At 42.9% G+C, this 19,200-nt stretch overlaps 2 protein-coding genes across 11 annotated transcripts in view; one reads left to right on the top strand and one right to left on the bottom strand.

The window, feature by feature from the left end:
• Window positions 1-9,498, bottom strand: part of zgc:110366 (uncharacterized protein LOC550476 homolog) — a 100,973-nt gene extending 91,475 nt beyond the window's left edge. For all 9 annotated transcript variants that reach the window (XM_048601598.1, XM_048601597.1, XM_048601600.1 and 6 more), the window contains exon 1: window positions 9,323-9,498. In XM_048601598.1, the coding sequence (XP_048457555.1) occupies window positions 9,323-9,398 (76 nt within the window). In that variant the 5' untranslated portion in view covers window positions 9,399-9,498. The remainder of the gene's footprint in view (window positions 1-9,322) is intronic.
• Window positions 8,287-19,200, top strand: part of dph5 (diphthamide biosynthesis 5) — a 62,197-nt gene continuing 51,283 nt past the window's right edge. Inside the window, exons 1-3 of one of the 2 annotated variants that reach the window (XM_020514949.2) lie at window positions 8,287-8,311; window positions 9,615-9,765; window positions 18,683-18,807. In XM_020514949.2, the coding sequence (XP_020370538.1) occupies window positions 9,631-9,765; window positions 18,683-18,807 (260 nt within the window). In that variant the 5' untranslated portion in view covers window positions 8,287-8,311; window positions 9,615-9,630. Of the gene's footprint in view, window positions 8,312-9,140; window positions 9,159-9,614; window positions 9,766-18,682; window positions 18,808-19,200 lie in introns of those variants that run through there. The other variant, XM_048601604.1, reaches the window with a different exon arrangement.

Raw genomic sequence — 19,200 nt, 5'->3', positions numbered from 1 at the left:
CCTCTTCGACCTGTTTGTTTCCTCTCCACCTATCCTCTCCTCTATCCCTCTTCTATCCGCCTCCCACTCTCTCCCTATTTATTTCGGAACCCCCTTCCCCTCCCCCTTTTCTGATGAAGGGTCTAGGCCCGAAACGTCAGCCTCTCTGCTCCTATGATGCTGCTTGGCCTGCTGTGTTCATCCAGCCCTGCACCTTGTTGTCTCTGAACTACCTGTTGCCTGTCACTTCAATGCACCACCTTGCTCCCTGGCCAACATCTCTGTCTCCGGCTTGCTACAGTGTTCCAGTGAAGCCCAGCGCAAGCTGGAGGAACAACACCTCATTTTCCACTTGGGGACCCTACAGCCCTCCGGATTCAATATTGAGTTCAATAATTTTAGGGCCTAAACTCTCCCATGTCCCAGCCCCCCACCCCACACACCAGGCCTTGTTGCCACATAGCCTGCCACCACACACCCCCTGTTGTTAGTCACTAACAGTCCCCATTAACAACTATTCACCCTCCCAGCCTGATCGTTAGCAACTCCTTTGTCTATCCAATTGTCTTTCTCTCTCTTTGGGCTCTATCCTATAGTTTACTCCCTAGCCCACCCACCTCCCTATTTTCTGCATATAAACTGATGTTTTCCCAGCCACCATCAGTTCTGAGGAAGGGTTACCGGACCCGAAACATTAACTCTGTTTTGTCCTCCACAGATGCTGCCAGACCTGCTGAGCTTTTCCAAAATTCCAGCAACTTTGTTTTTGTTCCTGATTTACAGCATCCGCAGTTCTTTTGGTTTTTATATCCTCCTCTGATTTTGCAATCTAACTTAAATATTCTTTTTGTTTCTTGACTACAACCTCATAATGACTGAACATCTGAACTGCTGAATTTACTTTCAGATAACTTAGGCTTTCCTTGCCTGTCAAATTGAATTATCTCCCCATCAACCCTAAAAGAAATCCCAAAATCTGACAATCTTCTACTGTGTCTTGTGATCCAAGTTGTTACATAGATTTGTGCACTCAACACACCCTACCTCCTCAGTCCTTCCCAATAATCAGTACCCACTGCCTCCTCTCATTCAGCAAATCCCTCACTGCCTCTTGATTTTACTTTGAGCTTTTTTCATATCTACCCTACTGCAACCCAGGTTGAATTACATTTATATTACATCTTAATGTTTTCTAACATCCACTTGAAAAATTATTCCTTTAAAAAGGAAATTCACTTAAAAGGAGCATCAAGTGCTGGTAAGATAACCTGAGTTAATATTGTAAAGTTACACGAAAAAACTGTGTGAAGTTAACCATTTACACTGCTAACACCTCTAGTTCCTGTTTGCATATTGTGGTGTTCTTACCTACGTCAAGATATGCAGGTGTCCTTCTATCAGCGCCACTTCACAGAGCAGCACAGAATTAGCGCCACTTCACAGAGCAGCACAGAATTCATGAAATTCACAGTTTCAAACGAAAATCAGATATGACCAGAGGATGAACATGTTAATGCAGATGATGTAAGAAAGAAACTTGGTTGAAGAAGGCATTAGTATGCACAAGACATATCACCAAAGTGAACAGGTTTTTTCATTAATCTTAGGTAGGGAAATAACCACACCTTTTCTACAGTTGCCTCATATATCAGGACTGCAGTGACCCTTTTACAAACAACATCACACTAGAATGTTTGCCAAAGTTCCTGACTGCATATATCGTTAAATATCACAAAAAATGCTGAAGGTGCACAATGTTCCAATCAGTGTCTGAAACTGATGCAGCTGAAGAGAGTGTGCACTGCCTTACGACTGTAGAAACTCACATGGTTTATGACACAAGACCTTCCCTAACCAACATATATTTTCAGGACTTGTACAAAGTCAATGTGGAATAATATCAGTTGCGATTTATTCCTTATTATTTGCAGTCATTTAAAAAGAGGGGCACTCTTGGTTTTTTATATTAGACTGGGGCATGAAATTTTTTTCCAGAAAAGTCTGAAACAGATACATAGGTGAACTTTTCAGGTGTGATCTTGCATCTATACTTCTGAAAGATTAATTTATCTTTCCCTTTCAGACCAACAAACTATGCCTTACCAGCAGTTATGATGTCAGTGTTTGAACCTACATGAACTGAACCATGTAGGATGTTATTTTTTCACACAATGAGCAGGCAGTACCTGGGGTGGTGTTGAACATATGTAAAAGATATGAAGAGGTTATTCAGGACTTTTGATTCTTACTTCAGCCTTTTTCAAAATAGAGAGGCTAAATTTAACAATCAAATACAAAAACATAAAGATGCCATTTTTCGTTAATGACTGAGTGGATAATTTTGAATGTGGAAGCCTGAAAGATGACCTAATTGGAACTTGCAGTATGGGTGGGGCTTTGGAAGAAAGCTTATCAGACGTTATTTGATCAAGGGAAGTTTCGAAACTCATGAAAGTGCTACAATTGACAGGACAGGCAGAGGTGAGAAAACTGATGAGCTTTTTACTTGAGGTGACACAGAGAGTTCGTTGAAAAAATAATCGAGGCATTGCATCTGGGCAAAAAGTGAAAGTGCATCTCTGCTGAGGCCAGGAAAGCATGAAGAGAGTGAAGCGGCAGTTGTTACACAGGGTTCTTGCTGTGGTGGGAAAAGGCTGCTGTAGTGTGAAAATTGTCCCACTCAAAACAGAGTGCCATTCCTGCAAGAACGCAAGGCATTTTAAAATTGCTTCTTCCAGTAAAAAGAGAGTCGGGCTTAAAAACAGGAAAATCTCACCAGGTCATTTAAGAAATCAAAGAGCTTAAAAGCAATGAAACGACATTTTTGGGTGAAATAAATGAATCCAATGGAAAACGTTATTGAAGAAGTGGAGTCTTATGCTGTTTGACATCAAGATATTTTCATTCAACATCAAAACGATAAAACTCAAAAAGCAGATGAGAAATATGTGCAAATTTGTAATGTTATCTCAAAGGTTGGCCTCATGTTCACAACTGTCCTATTCTTATACAACACCATGAGTAGCAAAGACATCATAGATGATATCTTGATCCACAACAAAAAAAAAAGTCATTTCAACAGTCCTCAAACCTGACATTTTTCAACAGATACATCAATGACACTTGGGGATTACAAAGTGTCATACCCTATGTGGGGCAGGAATTTCACAAGCGTTGGAAGAGATTATCTCGAATTGTATTATCCGCACTGAGCTATACATTGTCAAGAAGAAGAACTCCATTTATGAATTTTTATTTCCATCTGGGAGCTGGGAGCACCTTAGCATGGACCTGTTTGAGCTTAAAGGAAGGATATTCATCATTGCTGACCATTACTCAAGAAGGTTTGAGGTTAAATATATGCACGAACTTGGATTGGAAGCTGTTATCACCTTACTCATCAAAACTTTTGTAATGCCTGGTATCCCAGATATAATTGATTCAAATGACCCACAGTTTGCTAATGAATGTTTCAAAAACTTGCGGAGTCTGTGGGTCTATAGATAACACCAGCTCGCCTACATACCTACAAGAGAACAGAGAGGCTGAGAAGGTTGTGAAAACAATCAAAGCTCTGCTGATGATAAATGAGGACTTGGACTTTTCATTACTGAGTTATCACGCCACACCATTGTTAAACAATCTCTCCCCAGACAAACTTCAGATGAGCAGACGATTACACAGTCACAGATCTCCCACATATAGAGTTACAAACAAATATGGATCAGAAATTTAAGAAAGGAAGTTGGAGTAACAAGTAAGCCAAAACCAAAACTACAACCAACATCACAGAGTTTGTGCTTTACCAGAGCTCCAGACAGGAAAGTTAGTATGAATCCAGGATCAGAATCAGGAAGGCACAATCCTAGAGAAAACTCAATAACTGACATTACATCGTGTGGAGACAGAAAATTGTGCTATCAGGAAAAACACAGGAACTTCAATTATCATGAAAAAGAGACCCTCAAGGAATGGATCAGCTACCCTGAAATCCAGGACGTCAACTTTTATACAAAGATGACATTCTCTGAAGATTCAAACAGTTTCGCAGAGTACACACAAAAACTTCAAGAAGGATGTTGCCATGGTTGAAAAGTTTGAGTTATAGGAAGAGGTTGAATAGGTTGAGGCTTTTCTCCTGGAGCTTTGGAGACTGAGGAATGACCTTATAGAAGTTTATGAAATCCTGAGGGGCATGGATAGGGTGAAAAGTCAAGGTCTTTTCCCCAGGATAGAGGAGCCCAGAACTAGAGGGCATAGGTTTAAGGTAAGAGGGGAAAGATTTAAAAGGGACCTAAGGGGCAACTTTTTCATGCAGAAGGTGATGAACGTATGGAATGAGCTGCCAGAAGAAATGGTGGAGATTGGTACAATTACAATATTTAAAAAGCATCTGGATGGGTGTATGAATAGGAAGGGTTTAGAGGGATATGGGCCAAATGCTGGCAAATGGGACTAAATTAATTTAGGATATCTGGTCGGCATGGATGAGTGGGACCGAAGGATCTCTTTTTGTGCCATACATCTCTATGACTCTAGATCCTGAACCTCCACAAACAGACAGCAAGAGCAAGGAGATTGATGAAACCACAACGGTGCTTACCTCTGACAGCAAGAGATGAGACAAAGGCTGGGGGGAGGTGATGGATATTCAAATATGTAAGTAGTCAATCCGCATTAGAAGCAAAGAAACAGATCACATGAGAATAGACTCTGGAGAAAGATGATCCCATGAACACCCTTGTGCTAAACTTAAGTGTGTAAATAGTTAGCAGCATGTTAAATAAAAGAGTAATCTTACCAACAGCCCAGACTCAACTGTCTCTCCAGTTCCCTACCCATGAGTACCTTTCTAAGATGCCCCAGCATGATATTAAACTACTGCCTTCCCGCTGCTGAGGAAGTGTGTCTGGCTGCAGCTCCTCTCAGACTGCATAGATCAGTTGGGTGGCAGTTGGGCATGCTGAGGAGCATACACAAAGCAGAGGGCATGATAGATAGTAACTTCAGGGAGGTGGTCACACCATAGGTTCAGTCAGGCAGATGGATGAACACAAGGGGTGGCAGGTAGTGCAAGAGTCTTCTTTGGCTATTTCCTCTCAAACAAGTATACCGTTTTGATAATGCTGAGGATGAGTAGCCTCTCAGGGGAAAATAGCAGCAGCCAGGTCTTTGGCACCACAACTGGCCTTGCTACAAAGCAGGGTATGGCAAAATCCAAACGAGCAATTGTGATAGTGGACTCTCTGGTCAGGGGTTTCTACAACTGAGATCAAGATTTCAAGATGGTGCCAAGCCTCCACCTGGTTCCAGGGTCAAAGATGTCTCCGGAGCAGTTGCAGCAATTACTCAAAGGGGAATGTGAGCAGCCAGAGGTCATTGTACACATTGGGACCAGCAGTGAAGGGATGAGGTCCTGCAGAGGGAACATAGGGAGCTAGGCAAGAAGTAAAAAAGCAGGACCTCAAAGGTAGTAATCTCTGGATTACACCCAGTGCCACATGTTTGTGAGAGTGGGAATAGGAGGATAGGGCAAATGAATGCATGGCTGAGGAGCTGGTGTAGGAGACAGGGATTCAGGTTTTTAGATCATTGGGATCTCTTCTGGGGCAGAGGTGACCTGTATAAGAGGGACAGGCTGCACCTGAACTGGAGGGGAGCAATATCCCGGTCGGGAGATTTGCTAGGGCTACTTGGGAGGGTTTAAACTAGTCTGGAAGGAGGGCAGAATGGTTGGCGAACCTAAAGAGTAGTGAGACAAAAGAGAAGGTTGACGCTAGTACAGAAGTTAAAGGGAGCAAGTTAAAGAGACAAGACAGGCAAGAAAATGGCAGGGAACAAGGCAAGACTGTAATTATTTCAATGCAAGAGGCTTGACAGGCAAGGCAGATGAACTCAGGGTATGGATGGGTGCATGGGACTGGAATATCACAGCTATTACAGAAACATGGTTGAAGTAGGGCCAGATCTGGCAGCTCAACATTCTGGGGTACAGATGCTATGGGAATGGTAGAAGGGGAAGCAAGGGAGGAGGGGGAGTGGTATTTTTCATTAGGGAAAACATAACAGCTGTACTTAAGGAGGATATTCCTCAGGGATCATCCAGTGAAACTATATTGGTAGAACTAAGAAGGGGATGCTCACTTTTGATAGGCCCTCCAATAATCAGCTGGAAATCGAGGAGCAAATATATAGGGAGACTGAAGATAGCTGTAAGAATAATAGGGTTGTAATAGTAGAGGATTTTAACTTTCCAGACTTAGAAGTGGGCTGAGAAATGGTAAATGGAGTTTAATGTGGATAAGTGTGAGGTGTTGCATCTTGTCAAGTCAAGGTAGGAGTTTCATGGTGAATGGTAGGGCCTTAAGGAGTGTAGTGGAACAGAAGGACCTTGGAGTTCAGGTGCACGGTTCTCTGAAAGTGGAATCACAGGTAGACAGGGCAGTGAAGAAGGCTTTTGGCACGCTGGCCTTCATGAGTCACGGCACTGAGTATAGAAGTTGGGAAGTTGTGTTGCAGTTGTACAGGACATTGGTGAGGCCGTACTTGGGGTATTGTGTTCAGTTTTGGTCACCTTGCTATAGGAAGAAAGTTATGGAACTGGAAAGAATGCAGAAGAGATTTACAAGGATATTGCCATAACTCAAAGGCCTAAGTTATAGGCAGAGGTTGGACAAGCTAGGAATTTTTTCATTAGAGCGTAGGAGACTAAGAGGGTGATCTTATAGAAGTGTATAAGATCATAAGAGGCATGGATAGAGTGAATGCACTCAGTATTTTTCTCAGGGTTGGGGAATTGAGGACTAAAGAGCATCAGTTTAAGGTAAGTAGAGAAAGAACACATGGGAACTTGAGGGGCAACTATTTTACACAGTGGTATGGAATGAGCTGCCAGCGGAAGTGGTTGAGGTGGAGACATTAACAACGTTTAAAAGACATTTGGATGAATACATAATTAGGAAAGGCTTAGAAGGATACGGGCCATGCAGGGAAATGGGGTTAGCGTGGATGGACATTTTGGTCAGCATGGACCAGTTTGGGCTGAAGGGCCTGTCTCTATGCTGTAGAACTCTATGACTCTGTAGACTGAGACTGCAATAGCATTAAGGAGATTGATAGGGAGGAATTTAAGTGTATTCAGGAAAAATTTCTCAATCAGCATATAGATGGCCTTATTACAGAAGGGACAAAACTCAGTCTCCTCTTGGGAAATAAGCAGGGCAAATAAGAGGTGTTAATTGGGTGCACTTGGGATCAGTGACCATAATTTTTTTAGTTTTAAAATAGTTATGAAAAAAGAATAGGTCTGGTCCACAAGTTAAAGTTCTAAATTGGGGGAAGGCCAATTTTGATGTTAATAGACAGAAACTTTTAAAAGTTAATTGGGGGAGGCTGCTCCCAGATAAAGGGATGACTGGCCAAGTGGGATGCTTTCAAAAGTGAGATAATGAGAGTTCAAGGTCAGCATGTTCCTATTAGGTGAAGGACCAAGCTGGCAGGAGTAGGGATCACTGAATGACTCGCGATATTGAGGCTGTGATCAAGATGAAGGAGGCATATGCCAGGTATAGGCCACTGGGACCAAGTGGATCCCTTGAAGTTTAGGAGTACACTTAAGAGGAAAATCAGGAGGGCAAAAAGGGTACATGAGATAACTTTGGCAGATAATCCAGAGAGATTCTACAAAAATATTAAGGGCAAAACAGTTACTAGGGAGAGAATAGGGCACCTTAAAGATCAATAAGGTCGTCAATGTGTGAAAACAAAAGGGAGGGGTGAGATCCTAAACAAATATTTCTCGTCAATATTTACCATGGAGAAAGACATGGAAGCTGGGGAACTCCAGGAAGTAAATAATGTTGTCTAAAGAGTCCACATTACAGAAGAGGAGGTGCAAAAAGGGATAATTCCATGGGACCTGACTAGGGTGTATCCCAGGATATTTTTGCATGCTAGGGAAGAAATTGTGGGATGCCTAGTGGAGATATCTCTATTATTGACAGCCACCAATGAACTACAGGAAGACTGGAGGCTGGCTAATGTTGCGTCTTTATTTAAGAAAGGCTGCAAGGTAAAGCCAGGGAACTACAGGTCAGTGAGCCTCACGTCAGAGTGTTTACAGACACCAGATATACGTGCATTTGGAAAAGCAAGGACTGATTGGGGATAGTCAGTATGGCTTTGTGCATGGGAAACTGTGTCTCTCAAATTTGGTTGAGTTTTTTGAACAGGTGACCAAGAAGATAGATGAAGACAGTGCGGGTAGACCATGTCTGCGTGAGTTCTAGCAAGGTCTTCGACAGGATACTGCATGACAAGACTTTTTAATAAGGTTAGATCACGTGGGATACGAAGAGAGTTAGCCAATTGGATACAAAATTAACTTCACAGTGGGAGACAGAGGATGGTTGTTGAATGTTGTTTTCCAGCAAAGGCCTGTTTTATTTTTCTTCTGTATAGATTTTGGATTCCTTGGAAGAGCCAATGGCGACTTTTATTTAAACCCCATACCATCCCTGTCCCAGGTGGGGTCGGTGTGAGGGAAGTTTTATTTTTAATTAAACTAGCAGGCATAGAGTTAAGGTGAGACAGGATAGATTTTAACAGGATCTGAGAGGCAACTTTTTCTCACAAAGTGGTGCGTATATGAAATGAGCTGCCAGAGGAAGTTGTAGAGGCAGTACAATTACAACATTTAAAAGACATTTGAACAGATACATAAATAGGAAAGGTTTGGTGGGAATATGGGCCTCACACCGGCAAATGGGACTAGTTCAGTTTGGGAAACCTGGTCAGCATGGACAAGTTGAACCGAAAGGACTTTTTCCATCCCGTACACCTCTGACCCTGACTGTATGATTTTTATTTTAGCTTGGGATTATGGTCAGCATGGACTGGTTGGAATAAAGGGTCTCTTTCTGTGCGATTTGACTCTACTCCTCAATGTTGAATAATATTTGGAAGAAAAATTAAAGGCATCATTGGTACTCTGGGTGGGGACTTCCATCAACAAGTGTTTTACATCATTATTTCTTCTGAAGCTGGTCGAGTTCTGAAGGAGGTAAACTGGGCCTGTAGCAGGTGCTAAGACATTTGTCAAGAGGAATAGCCTTTAAATTCTGCTCTTGTCAGTGTCACCTACACCCAATGAATGACGAGGAGAGAATATTAGTAATCAGGTGCTGTGCAACGTCAGGACTGGGGTTTATACTTTGTAGACTTAGGTACTTAAAGTAAGGTCACATATTAAGCTTGCTGCAGGAACGATTTGACCATGGTTTGGTGTGAGGCACTCTTTGGAGTTTGGTCAGGTTACTGCAATCAGACACATTCAGTAACTCACCAAGACCGAGTATTGGGATTTTCAACCCATTCACTAGCTCCACATTCGGAATCCTAGGCCCCGCAAACGTATCCATCCCCAGATTTATACTTGTGAACTAATAGTTCATTCACCCTCTGCCCAGCAGGAATTCCGCCTCTTGAGTGACATCGTCGTAAAAACGCTGTGAAGTGCCGGTGGCTGGATTGGGGGTCTTGCCGTAAACCGGGGAGTTTGTTGCCATGGTGATGGCGGCAGGCTGCTGTGTGGAAGGAGTCGGCAGCGAAAGTGACGTTTAATGGTGTCCGTTTAGTTGCAGATTACGGAGAATGTTGTATTTGATCGGCCTGGGCCTGGGGGATGCCCGGGACATCACAGTGAAAGGTTTGGAAATTGTGAGGAGCTGCAGCCGGGTCTACCTGGAGGCCTACACCTCCCTCCTGACTGTCGGCAAGGAAGTGCTGGTAGGTCTGCCCAGTATAGCCAGCAAATCCTCATCTTTTCTAATGCACTGCTCCTACTGAGCTAATTATAGTGTTCCTATGATGTACGGTTAGCAAATGATCCCAACATCAAACGATGAAAACTTACTGCTGAGTTGTCTGTCATTGCACGTGTTTCCATAAAGGGCCAACGATGATGAGAATTGTACTTTGCACCATCTCTGCATTCATCACAAGGTTACATCTGGGAGAATGCTAACATATAGTATATAAATTGTTAAACTTAGTAAAGGAGTGTTCTATTTCAGAAAACCCAGGTTAAACGTCACATGAATGCCACATTTTTGTTTTTACTGATTGCCAGCTATTTGAAGTTCATAGTGTCATGCAACACGGAAACAGGCCTTTTGTTCCAACTCGTCCATGCTGACCAAGTTTCCGAAACTGAATTAGTCCCATTTGCCTGTGTTTGACCCATATCCCTGTAAACCTTTCCTATCTATGTACCTGTCCAAATGTCTCTTAAATGTTGTAATTGTGCCCTTCTTCTACCACTTCCTCTGGCAGCTCAATCCATATATGCACCACCCTCTGGATGAAAAAGTTGCCCCTCAAGCCCCTTTTAAATCTTAGCTCTCTCACCTTAAACCTGTGCCCTTTAGTTTCTACCCTCGGGAAAAGACCTTGGCTATTCACCTTTATCTATACCTGTCATGATTTTATAAGCCTCTGATGCTCCAGGAAAAATAGCCCCAACCTATTCAGCCTCTCCCTATAGCTTGTACCCTCCAACCCTGGCAACATCCTTGCAAGTCTTTTCTGCACCCTTTCAAGTTTAACAATGTCCTTCCTATAGCAGGGAGACCAGAATTGAACAAAATATTTCAGAAGTGGCCTAACCAATGTCTTGTATAGCTGTAACATGACATCCTGACTTTTATACTCAATGCACTAACCAATAAAACAAACGTACCAAATGCCTTTTTCTCTACCCTGTCTACCTGCAACTTGACTTTCAAAGAACTACGAACCAGCATTCCAGGGTGTGTGTGTTTGGCAGTGCTCCCCAGGACCCTACCATTAAGTGTATAAGTCCTGCTCTGATTGCCTTATCAAAATGCAACACCTCACATTTATCTAAATTAAACACTATCTGCCCCTCCTTGGCCCATCAGCCCATTTGATCAAGGTCCTGTTGTACTCTGAGATAACCTTCTTCACTGTCCATTACACCAAAAATTTTGCAAACTAACCATTCCTCCTACATTCACATCCAAGTCATTTATATAAATGACAACAAGCAGTGGACTCAGCACTAATTCTTACAACACACCTCTGGTCACAGGCCTCCAGTATGAAAAACAACCTTACACCAGCACCACCCTTTGTCTCCTACCTTCAAGCTAATCTCGAATCCAAAGGGCCAGCTGTCCCCAGATTCTGTGTGATCTGACTTTGCTAACCAGTCTACCATGCAGAATTTTGTCAAATGTCTTGGTGAAGTCCACACAGACAGCATCCTCCACTCTGTTTTCATCAATCATCTTTGTCACTTCTTCGTGAAATTCAGTCAAGTTAGTGAGACACGATTTCCCATGCATAAAGCCATGTTGACTATCCCTAATCATTCCTTGCCTTTACAAATACATGTAAATCCTGTCCCTCAGAATCACCTCCAAAAACTTAGTCACCACTGACATCAGGCTCACCGGTCTATAGTTCTTGGCTTTTCCTTATCACCTTTTTTAAATAATGACACCATGTCAGCCACTGTCCAGTCCTCCAGCAGCTTACCTGTTGCCGTCGATGGTACAAATATCTCAGCAAGAGGCCCGGTAATCATTTCCCTAGCTTCCCACAAAGTTCTAGGATACACTTGATCAGGTTCTGGGGATTTATCCACCTTTGTGTTTTAAACCATTCAGTACCGTCTCCTCTGTAATATGGACACTTTTCAAGATATAACACAGTGTGGACTGGAGGAACACAGCAGGCCAGGTAGCATCAGAGAGCAGGAAAGTTGACATTCTGGGTCGGGATCCTTCTTCAGAAAAGCTTGATGTTTATTTCTTCAAGTTTTCCAGCTTCCATATCCTTCTCCACAGTAAATACTGAAGCAAAATAATATCTCACCCATCTCCTGTGGTTCCACACACAGCCTTGTTGCTGTTTAAGGGGCCCTATTCTCCCCCTAGGTACCCTTTTGCCCTTAATGCATTTGTAGAATCTCTTTGGATTCTCATTAACCTTTTTTTGCCAAAGCTATCTCATGTCCTCTTTCTGCCCTCCTGATTTCTCGCTTGTGTACTCCTACTGCCCTTCTACTCCTTGATGTTTTCACTCAATCCCAGCTGTCTATATACCTGCCATATGCCTCCTTTTTCTTTACTAGAGCCTCAGTTTCTCTAGTCATTCAGTATTCCCCACATTTACCACCTACCACCTTGTCCTTCACACCAACAGGACTATATTTCCTCCGGACTCTCATTATCTCTTTTTTTTTTGGAGGCCTTCCACTTTCCAACCATCTTTTTATCTGTGAATAGCCTCTCCCAATCAACTTTTGAAAACTCTGCCTAAAACTATCAAAATTGGCCTTACTCCAGTCTAGAACTTCAACTTTTAGATCAGGTATAGTAGGAACTGCAGATGCTGGAGAATCCGAGACAACAAGGTGCAGGGCTGGATGAACACAGCCGGCCAAGCAGCATCATAGGAGCAGTGAGGCTGACGTTTCGGGCCTAGACCCTCATCAGAAAAGGGGGAGGGGAAGGGGGTTTTGAAATAAATAGGGAGAGAGTGGTACATCTCAGTTGTCCTCGTTTTTCAAGGACCGTAACTTCCCCTCCTCGGTGGTCGAGAACGCCCTCAACCGTGTCTCCCACATCTCCCGCACCTCATCCCTCACACCCCGTCCACGCAATAAAAACCAAAAAAGAATCCCCCTCGTCCTCACGTACCACCCCACCAACCTCCGGATCCAACGCATCATCCTCCGACACTTCCGCCATCTGCAATCCGACCCCACCACCAAAGACATCTTTCCCTCCCCACCCTTATCTGCTTTCCGGAGGGACAACTCTCTCTGTGACTCCCTTGTCCGCTCCACACTCCCCTCCAGCTCCACCACACCCGGCACTTTTCCCTGCAACCGCAGGAAGTGCTACACCTGCCCCCATACCTCCTCCCTCACCCCCATCCCAGGCCCCAAGAAGACTTTCCACATCAAGCAGATGTTCACCTGCACATCTGCCAATGTGGTATACTGCATCCGCTGTACCCGGTGTGGCTTCCTCTACATCGGGGAAACCAAGCGGAGACTCGGGGACCGCTTTGCAGAACACCTACGCTCGGTTCGCAATAAACAACTGCACCTCCCAGTCGCGAACCATTTCAACTCCCCCTCCCATTCCTCAGACGACATGTCCATCCTGGGCCTCCTGCAGTGCCACAACGATGCCACCCGAAGGTTGCAGGAACAGCAACTCATATTCCGCTTGGGAACCCTGCAGCCCAATGGTATCAATGTGGATTTCACAAGTTTCAAAATCTCCCCTCCCCCTACCGCATCCCAAAACCAGTCCAGCTCGTCCCTGCCTCCCTAACCTGTTCTTCCTCCCACCTATCCCCTCCTCCCACCTCAAGCCGCACCTCCATCTCCTACCGACCAACCTCATCCCGCCCCCTTGACCTGTCCGTCCTCCCTGGACTGACCTATCCCCTTCCTAACTCCCTACCTACACTCACCTTTACTGGCTCCATCCCCGCCTCTTCGACCTGTTTGTTTCCTCTCCACCTATCCTCTCCTCTATCCCTCTTCTATCCGCCTCCCACTCTCTCCCTATTTATTTCGGAACCCCCTTCCCCTCCCCCTTTTCTGATGAAGGGTCTAGGCCCGAAACGTCAGCCTCTCTGCTCCTATGATGCTGCTTGGCCTGCTGTGTTCATCCAGCCCTGCACCTTGTTGTTTTAGATCAGGTCTATCTTTTTCAATAACTACATTAAAACAAATAGAATCATGATCACTGGTCCCAAAGTGCTCCCCTACTGACACATTAGTCACTTGTCCTGTCTTATTTCCCAAGAGAATATCAAGCTTTTCTCCTTCTGTAGTAGGTACATCCACATACTGAATAAGAAAATTTCTTGTACACACTTAACAAATTCCTTTCCATCAAAGCCCTTAACACTATGGCAGTCCCAATCTATGTTTGGAAAGTTAAAATCACCTACCGTTACAACCCTATCATTCTTAAAAGATATCTGAGGTCTCCTTACAAATTTGCTTCTCAATATCCCGCTGACAATTGGGGAGCCCATGGTACAATCCCAATAATGTGATCATCCCGTTGTTATTTCTCAGTTCTGCCCAAATATCTTCACTGGATGTACTCCCAGGAATATCATTCCTAAGTACAGCCGTAATGATATCCCTACCAAAAACACCACTTCCCCTCCTCTTTTGCCCCCCCCTTTCTATCCTTCCTATAGCATCTGTAGCCTAGAACATAAAGTTACCAGACCTGCCCTTCCCTGAGCCACGTTTCTATACTAGATATGATATCCCAGTCCCAAGTTTCCCAATCATCCCCTGAATTCATCTGCCTTATCCGTCAGGCCTCTTGCTTTGAAATAAATGCAGTTAAATTTATCAGTCCTACCTCGTTCTCTGCCTTGCTCTTGCCTGCCTTGAATATTTGACTTGCTGCTCTTCTTAACTACCAGCCTCAGACTTGACTGTTTTCTGACTATCTCTCTGGGTTCTCTCTTTTCCCCCCTCCCGCCACCACCAGAACCATTCACCCCTGTTATTAGTTTAAAGCCTCCTCAGTAGTACTAGCAAATCTCCCGCCATGATATTGGTCCCCTTCCAATTCAGGTACAACCTGTCCTTCTTTTACAGGTCACTTCTATCTCAAAAGACCACAGTTGTAATGCAACAAAACACTATGGATGGAATCCATAATGGGAAGATTTTTACCAGTATTATAATGGACAAAAACATCTGTGACAGATTCATAACTCTCAGAGATCAAGTAGAGTTTTCCCTCTCAGTGGTTCCCTCACCACATGCTGCAGATCCATTAGCAGTAATGTCTTTTAGGACTCAGCCAACTTGGTCAGTAGTGGTGCTACCAAGCCATTCTTGGCGATGGACATTGAAGTCCTCCCCCCAGAATACATTTTGTGACCTAGCCACACTCACTGCTTACTCCCACTGGTGATTTTATCAGGCAAAGGTGGGGGAGAGACGTAGGGGATAACCAGCCAGAGGTTTTCGTGCTTGTATTAGATCTGATGCCATGAGACTTAATGGGGCCTGAGTCAGTGTTGTGGAGACTCAGACTTGTGATTGTACAGCCATCTCTAGTGGAATAAGACATATTTAGGGATGCTGACGTGATACTGGGACATTGTAAAGTGTAAATCCATGAGTGACTATGTCAGGCAGTTGTTTGACTAGTATTTGGGATAGCTCCTAAAATTTTGGCAAAGCCCCCAGGAGTTGGTAAGGAGGAATTTGTAGGGTTGACAGGGCTTTGATAACCTTTGTCATTTCACGTGCCTAGGTTGCTGCTGGATGATCTGACTGGTTTTATTCCTTTGGTTAAACTTCACAGCAGTTTGATACAACTGAGTAGTTTGCTAGGCTCTGTAAGAGGGCAGTTAAAAGCCTGTTGCTGCTAATCTGGAGTCACAGGTAAACCCGACAGGTAAAGATGACAGATTTCCTTCCTTAAGGGGCATTAGTGAACAATAGCTTTTAATTCTCGATTTGATTGAATTGAAATTTCACCATCTGCCAAGTGGGATTCGAACCCATGTCCCTAGAATGTTAGTCTGGAGTGCTGTATTACTAGTTTAACAAGATTACCACCATCTTCCTTTCCTGATATTCGTCGTAATCATATTCAATTAAATGATAGTTTTGAAGTAAAGATTTAGCACACTTTTAATCAGTTGTTTACTGTGCACGGCACTTTATATTTGCATTGTCAAAGTGACTATACAGACAATATGACATAAACAAAGAAAGATACTCAAAATGAAGATAAACTATTCCTTAGTTTAAAATTGCTTCTTTTGAATTATGTTAATTAACACAATGGGAGAAAATCTATCTTTTGCACTTTTCATTTACTTATTTCATTCAAATTACTGGACAATTCAAATATTTTCAACTGCAAGTGACTGCATTAACGTAAGTAGACAACTGTGATCATTTTCTTGAAAAATCACTTACCTTTGGGAGTGAAGGCTAGATTTTATCATAGTGTGACACAAAACTCTTCAGCTCGTTTATTCCTTTTTTCACGTGCTAAATTATAACCAAACTTTACCAAAATAATTCTGTAAATTTCCTCATTGGTTATATCTGTGAAATACGTCAAATAGCAACACCTTACTGTAGTATGTAGATCAGGAATGTTCAAATTCTGTTCCTGGTTTCTGCTGTATTAGCTGTATTCAGTGGAAAAGATATATGAAACAGCCATCGTGTTTCTGAGCTCATCAGTATTCAGTTTGGGAACTTGGTCGGCATGGTCTGGTTGGGCTGAAGAGTCTGTTTCCAGGCTGTATGACTCACTCCTGAAGATTTGACAGCAATTGTGCATGAAACACAAAAAAGCAGCACACAAGTGCAGCAGGTAATTGGGATGGCTATTGGAATGTTGACCCTTATGTTAAGGGGTTTGGAGTATAAGAGTAGGGAAGTCTTTCTTACTGCAATTGTACAAGGTGCTGGTGAAACCACATCTGTCAGGGGAAGACCTTACAAGCAACCCCTAGATTGTGAACAGGTTCCATTCTGGACTCTGCTCACAGGTCGATGCACAAGTCAGAACACAACACAGGATAATATAAAGGAGCATTCATAAGTATAGGAAATGTACATGTGTCATATCTTTAAATTACATCCCTGTGTGAGTTTGTGCTCACAAGTACGAGTTTTCATAAGTTGGATGGTTGTAAATTGGGGAACCTTCCCCTCCCCCCCTCCCCAAAAAAAAATTCATTGAGAAGCTTCAGAAAAGCTTCACTAGGCTGATCCATGGTATAGAGGAATAATCTTATGAGCAAAATATAAACAGGTTGGGACTCACTCATTGGTGTTTAGAAGAATGAGAAGTGATCTCATTGAAACACAAGATTTTTAAGGGACTTGACAGGGTAAATGCTGAGAGAATGTTTCTCCTCATGGTGGAATCTAGGATCAGAAGGTATAGTCTCAGAACAAAGTGGTGTCAGTTATGAGATGAGGAATTTCATCTGTCAGAGCGTTTTGAGTCTTTGAAACTTCTTGCCACAGTAAGCTGTGAGGGCAGAGTCCTTGTGTATATTTAAGGCTGAGGTAGATAAATTATTGATCAATGGTGGAATCAAGCATTAAGGAGAAAGTGCAGGAAAATGGACATGAGAAACATCAGATCAGCCACGATCCTATTGAATGGTGGCGTAGGCTTGAGGGGCTGAATGGCCTGTTCCTGTTTCAATTTCTTATGGCCTTACAGACCTCAAACCCAGCATTTAGCTCATGTTTACAGAGCAGCTGTGGTTCTCCACCCTTCTGTGTGCATCAGAAACATGGACTATATACAGGAGACACCTCAAATCACCAGCGCTGCCTTTGCAAAATCCTGCAAATCCACTGGCGAATATGCATACCAATGTGAACATCTTCTCTCAGAGCAAGATCCACACATGACCAGCTGAGATAGACAGGCTGAATGCCTGTCACAAAACTCCCTGAACACCTGCTCTTCTCCAAGCTCTGCAATAATAAGCAATCACTAGGTGGGCAGAAGAAATGCTACAAGGATGCACTGAAATATCCCCATAAACATATCCACCAACATGTGGGATTTGCTTGCCTTAGAACGTACAAACTGGAGAAGAGGCACGGATCACTTCAAACATCACCGAGTGGAGCATGTGGAGACCAAGCGCAAGCAGCGGAAAGAGTGCACAGAATCCAGAATGCATTCCTCCCATCAAACACTACCTGCCCCATCTGTGACAGTGTGTGGACTACTCAGCCACTGCAGAACTCCCCCAGCCCCCACTGCTGGAATGGAAGCAAGTCTTTCCTCAATCCTGAGGAACTGCAAAAGAACTTCTTGCTGATACCTTCCTGTTTTAGTATTCCGACGATTTCTCTCCTAAATATGATATTTGAACTGTTCCAAATTGAACTTCCCAAGTGGAGCAGGCTCCTCTAACATTACTGGGTTGGATTTCTTTATTCTACTCCTTGGTTGCCAGGGTGCATGGAATGCTGGAAAGTCAGCTCATTCCAAGAATCACCACATAAATGACCACTTCACATCTTAAGAAAATAAACAACTTAAGTATTTTTTTTTCTTTCAGCTGATCGTTAAGCCATTGAGTACTGCATCGTAAGATATGAAAAATTGTCATTTGGCATTCCCTGCTCTTTACTGAGTAAATTGATATTCCCCAATGTGTTTTTAGAGAATGGCAAATTGCTTTTGTACTCTCTGGTTTAGGGAGAGTAAAATTCAACAGCATTCTCAATCCTGATTGTTTTTCAGAGGGAGGTTACTCAATATCCTTGATTGCTACCATATTAGACCAGGTTACATCATTGCCTATTATCCAAAAATTATAGGAGACACTGTGACCAATAGTTCTGCAATGAAATAGGATGGATATCCCACCAGACTTTGAATTATTTGTTTAATAATCAGATAATAGGAGTCAATTTTTATTTTCTGATAAACAAAATGATCTCGAGTGGTTTGTGATAACCTCTTTAGCATCTTCCAACTGGCTGTGTCTCGAGACTTCAGAACATAAATATAAGCATTTTGGTAACCAAAATGGAGATTACATGGGTCCTTTTAACAGTCTTGTACTCAGCTATCTGAAGGGATAAATTACAACTAATTAGAATTGAATTCTTTCTCATCTACAGGAGGAATTTTATGGCCGTGAACTCCTCATTGCAGAAAGAGAGATGGTCGAACAAGAAGCTGATGAAATTTTGAAAGATGCTGCTGATAATGATGTTGCCTTTCTTGTGGTAGGAGATCCCTTTGGGTAGGCATTAGCTCTTGAAGTTTTCTCCTATATCCCTGTAATTTATCCATCGTCTGGACTAAGTTTAAGTGGAAAGCAGTGAGGCTAATTGCTGGGTCAGAAAAAAGAGCTGTGTGGGGAGGTTAAGCTGTACATTCCATCATTAATATGAAGAAAAAATGATTGTATCATTTTGTTTCTAGTTAATTCCTTATCTAAGCATTTTATGCACTAATCCACTGAAATAAATGGAGCTACATTGCAATTCATAAGTGAACCAGATGCAAGTCACACAAAAATAATAACTGTTCTGATTTCAGTAAGAAATTAAAGTTGTATTTCAGCATTGAAAGAAAGTTTTCAAGAAAAGTACACAATTTTCAGATTGTTCCATTCCATACGGTACTTGCTTCT

This window comes from Rhincodon typus, chromosome 10 (assembly GCF_021869965.1).
Source record: "Rhincodon typus isolate 14 chromosome 10, sRhiTyp1.1, whole genome shotgun sequence".
NCBI lineage: Eukaryota > Metazoa > Chordata > Chondrichthyes > Orectolobiformes > Rhincodontidae > Rhincodon > Rhincodon typus.
The sequence above is the reverse complement of the archived record's forward strand: the minus strand, read 5'-3'. Positions and strand labels throughout refer to the sequence as shown.